General features: G+C 38.4%; 1 protein-coding gene across 1 annotated transcript; it reads left to right on the top strand.

Annotated features, from left to right (window-relative positions):
- Window positions 1-592: 592 nt before the first annotated feature.
- On the top strand, window positions 593-4,411 carry LOC104276474 (serine/threonine-protein kinase 3-like; the record flags this gene model as incomplete). Its single annotated transcript, XM_009872801.1, has 3 exons — window positions 593-673; window positions 1,122-1,250; window positions 4,297-4,411. Coding segments are annotated over 3 exons (325 nt in total), but the record flags the coding sequence as incomplete, so codon positions are not given.
- Window positions 4,412-5,044: the final 633 nt, after the last annotated feature.

Below are 5,044 nucleotides of genomic sequence, written 5' to 3'. Positions count from 1 at the left end.
CAGAAGGAACTGCCCCAACAAATCTGAAGAATTCTCCTCTTGGAAATTCAGTGTTCTCCTACCGTTTGGGTAGGCGAAGTGTTACCATATGCTGCCAGGGTCATCTTGTCCTTGGGTTCTGCTTTTAACTTGATGTAATTCATTGGCTTACCAGTGGTGTGGTTAAGAAAGTGGATACTTCATGTGAGTGAAGGATTGGTTTATACGTTCTTGGATAACAAAGTGGTGTACTCTAGGCAGTAATGAGCATGTGTTTGCATGCTAGCTGCTTTTTGATGAAAGGTGAGCTTTACTGTAGTCTTTGGCTGTCTCTACTTTGGTAAAAGAGGTGGTTTGAACAGTGAATTGGTCTCATGATGCTTTGAATTGAGTGAACATTAGTGGGAAAGTGATAATGAAAAATATCATAACTTTCTTTGTCTTATATGATGGTTGATTGAAATTTTATTACTGCACTTTAATTAGGCATTTTATTTTCATTGGAATACATTTTTCAGTAAATTTTTTTCCCTATCCGCTCACTTGTATCAAAATTTGCTCGAGTTCTGTGTCTTTTTGCCCCCCAAACAAATAACTTTTGTCTTTCTTTTAGCAAACTGAAGAAGCTAAGTGAAGATAGTTTAACTAAGCAGCCTGAAGAAGTCTTTGATGTTCTGGAGAAACTTGGTGAAGGGTAAGTGCACCTATTTATGAGTGGGTGGGATCAGAGGGAAACAGTATATAAAGCATGTGTTATAATATTAAGTTACAGAGAGAGTGACTGTAAATGTCCTAAAGAATGCTTCTCTAGACAAGTTTTAATAATAAAGCAAATGCACATGTCAGTAGACTTCCATGCTTCCACAAATATATTTATGCATTTTTGACGTCCCTTGTTTTTTAAGGCGACAAAGGTGCTTCCGCCTGTACTGGAAGTAGATATGCTACGTGTTGACAAAGATTTGTGCTTCAGAGGCACATCTTTTCTGAGGCCTCGACAGAACTGAATTTTTTTGCAGCCTGAGAAGATGGTCAAAGTTTTGCATGAACATGTGGCTTCTGTGACTTTTTAAAATTTCTGCATAATGGAAATGAGAAGCAGCTTATCTTGTTTAAAAAAAAAATGTCTCTCTTATTTTTAGGTCTTATGGTAGTGTGTTTAAAGCAATACACAAAGAGTCTGGACAAGTTGTAGCAATTAAACAGGTCCCTGTGGAGTCAGATCTTCAAGAAATAATTAAAGAAATCTCTATAATGCAGCAATGTGACAGGTAGGTGTGATAATTTTGCTCCCTTTCTAAGAGTCTACATGTGAATATAGCTGCAATGAATGCAGGTGGAAACTTTTTCGCATGTAAAATTAAGGTAATATGTTGGGCAATTTACTTAAAAAAAAACACTTTGCAAACCTCTTATCCTTGGCTTGGATTGAAGGAAGTACAAATAGTGTACATAAGCAGATGTAGTTGAGCAATTAAACAGGTCCCTGTGGAGTCAGATCTTCAAGAAATAATTAAAGAAATCTCTATAATGCAGCAATGTGACAGGTAGGTGTGATAATTTTGCTCCCTTTCTAAGAGTCTGCATGTGAATATAGCTGCAATGAATGCAGGTGGAAACTTTTTCGCATGTAAAATTAAGGTAATATGTTGGGCAATTTACTTAAGAGGTTTGCAAAGTGTTTTTTTTTATCCTTGGCTTGGATTGAAGGAAGTACAAATAGTGTACATAAGCAGATGTAGTTGGTCTTCTGACAGTTTCTGTTAGAACTCTCCATGCTTGCTCCACTTAACCTTCCGACCAGTGCAGGTAAATATTTCCTGTAAATATTCCTGTAGGCCTGGTGAGTTCTGAGTTCCCTGTTTCATAAGATTTTTACTAGTACAAGATTAATGGCTAGCAGTTAACTTCTGAAATGGTATTCTGTTGGTTGCCTTTTACGTACAGGAATATATATTTTTTAAAATGAACAATCTTATAGTAGTGCTGAAGAAGGTCGGTTAAGTTACTGTTGTTCAAAAATGCTACATCTTGTGATTATTAGTATTGTGGCAATGGAACCCTTAACATCAAGGGTCTGCAAGGATGCAGAAATCACTTCACATTTCCTCTCTTCCATGGAGTTATCAGTTTTTTATTTTTATGTTTTTTGGGGATAATGTTTTAAGATTTTGGCTGTAACTTCAAAGTGAAGTTTGCCAGGGTGAGTTTTTTTTCATGTCTGATCAGTGGCATATGAGTATTGTTTGGGACTTGAAGTGCAAACAGGAAAGCTTTGCACTCTAGGCAAAACTTTCTTTAAAATACTTGTTGCTTTAGCCTTATTAACTTGGTGAATTGGAGCAAGTGATCTGTTATTTCTCAGTTGTCTTTGTGCTCTTGTGGTGTGTCAGTGTTGAAGTCTGTCTTTAAATTGCAGAATTCCTCTTTCGCAACGAGCAATACTCATCCCAGATAGCAAGATAATCCTTTTAATGCAGTGTGAATTCATTCAGATTTGTTGCTGAACATTTTTCTTGGGTGTTACATGGAACTTCACAACCTCTTGTCTATGAGGTTGTGGTGGAAGAGGGAGGAGTCAAATATTTATCCTTAAGTATAGAGGTAGAGGCCTCAGAGTACCTTGTATCTAGCACATGAAAATGCCACCGTCCTCCAGACTTCTTTAGAACCTCTGCCTGCAAGCCTTGATCTGAGTATTTGTGGCCTATGAACACACTGGACCTTGCAATCCATTCCCTTCTGGCATTGACACTAGAAGCTTGTTAAATGTGGAGCCAAGGGAATGGGAAGAAAAGGAAGAATCTATGAATATTCACATATTCCACAAAGATGTGCGATAAGATTATTTCACGTGATACTAGAAGGATTTGGGACCCTGGACATTTTGGGGGGGGCTTATCTTCATCCTTTTTGTCCCAGTGAGAGTTGTCTTGTTTGTTTGGATGATTTTAGAGTTCTGTAATGGGTGCGGATTAAAAAGGAAGCAGCAGTCTTTTTTGTCTCCTTAACTGTGGAACTAGATTTGATCCCCACAGCAGGACATAAGCTCTTCCTCTGCACCAGCAATAGCAGCACAGTGTAAATCTGGTAAGAGACAGTCATGAATCAGAGGGTTTTCTTCAGAAGTAATTGTAACCTTCCTCAGGGGAAGAGGAACCTTACACAGGGCAAGATCAGTATGTTGTACTTGTAAATGGTAGGCGTTTTGACTAGTTAAGAGGGAATTGACCCACAACGTGTTCTGTAAAGGCAAGTTCCTGTAGTACTGACAGTTGCTCTTTCGTGAAATAGTTTGGCAATAGCTTTGACCTGGCTTTTTTAAAGATAGCACCATGTTGCTGGAGGCAGCCTGGGTCCTCTCGTTTTCTTACAGCAGTTATCTAACGAAAGATGTTACTGCCAAACATGCTGATCCTAAAATGCAGTTTCTTACTCCAAAACAAAATAGCGTTTGATTCCACCCCCCAGTACAGGTGTTCTGACCAGAAGCCGCTGTTGAGTCGCTGTATCTTACTTGCTGACTTTGTGGGAGATGGGTGACAATCTAGCTGTAACCTCCTTTCCTTAAGTTGCCACAGAAAACCCCCTCCAAAATTTTATTTCCATAAATATACCATCTAATCACTTTTCTTAGGGATGATCCTTGTTATGTTTGCCACATGTGTTTCTGTCTTTCTTTTGCAAGTGCCTCTGAGGAAGCATTATATCAAGTGACAAACTGATGAGTAGCCAAGCAGTATGTTCTGTTTATGACAGTGCTGTCTCTTCATATGAGGCACTTCAATATGAAAATGCATTTGTAAATCCCAAAGTCTTGTTCAAACCAGCAGTAGCTTCTGTTTAATACGGGAGTCTAGATCTGTACTTGAAATAGGTTTATGCCTGAAAAACCAGAAAAACGTGAGTGAGCTTCCATGTTTTTTTTTTACTCAGGAGAAAGGAAACCAAGGCAATCTTTTTGAGAAGGGAAGCTTGCAACAACTTTGTGAGAAGAGTTAAAAATCAGGAGAGGCCTTAGAGGGGGAAACCCAAAGCTTTATATCAGAAGGCTAATGTTTGGGAAAACCATGTCTTTATTTGGAGATCACTGAAAGCCTGTGAGATGTGTGTGTATGTATATGTGTGTGTGTGCATATATATATGTATATAGTAGTGCCCTTATAGTTTTATTAAGCAGTCAGTCTTTATTCTAATAAGGCATTGCTTAAGCTAATTACAGTTTTAAGATGTATTAGATTACACTTGTTCTTTAGCTTTTTTTTTCCCTACTAAGGATTTATCTATTTATCTGACTTTGGTTTTTTTCCCATCTAGTCCCTATGTTGTCAAGTACTATGGCAGCTATTTTAAGAACACAGATCTATGGATTGTTATGGAATATTGTGGAGCTGGTTCTGTTTCGGACATAATTAGACTTCGTAATAAAACGGTGAGTCCTTTTCCAAAAATGTAGAACTCTTATTACAATTAGACTGTGAATTAAGACTAGCAGCCAGAGTGAAAATCAGAGTAAAAAGACAAGATCTTGGCTTATGGCAAGGGCTGTACCTGTGCAACAAGCTTGTGTAGTTTCTCTACCTGTCCATTCCTCTGTGGAGTGATCATGAGCAGAAGCAAAATGCATTTCGAGATATGAAGATCCTGTAAGTTTCTTGAAAGTGACTGCTTTGTGTAAGGCAAAACTCTGTGTGGCTTCTTCCCCCCACCCCTTCCACCTTACAGTCTGTCAGCAGGGCACTTAGTATATGTATGGTTTGGAAAAGGACATAGAATTATCTTATTCCCACTCAGTAATTGTGGAGCATGGGAAGTGATTGACATTACTTGAGGAATGAGAAGGGGAAGGGATGCCAGTTAAGGCATGTGAGAGGGAACTAAAATGAGGGTTATATGGAAGAGTCTTGTGGACTTAGAACAGCAGTAATGTAGAGGTGGATGCAAACCTGTAGGAAATGGTCTTTGTTAGTTCTACTTAAGAAGAAGCTTGTCTGAAAAATGTTTTGTTATAGATATCAGTTTACTTCCTTTGTGACAATTGTCTTCAGTAGTGGGCTGAAGATAC

This window comes from Apaloderma vittatum, unplaced genomic scaffold (genome assembly GCF_000703405.1).
Source record: "Apaloderma vittatum isolate BGI_N311 unplaced genomic scaffold, ASM70340v1 scaffold38197, whole genome shotgun sequence".
NCBI lineage: Eukaryota > Metazoa > Chordata > Aves > Trogoniformes > Trogonidae > Apaloderma > Apaloderma vittatum.
This window is presented reverse-complemented; position numbering and strand designations above follow the sequence as displayed.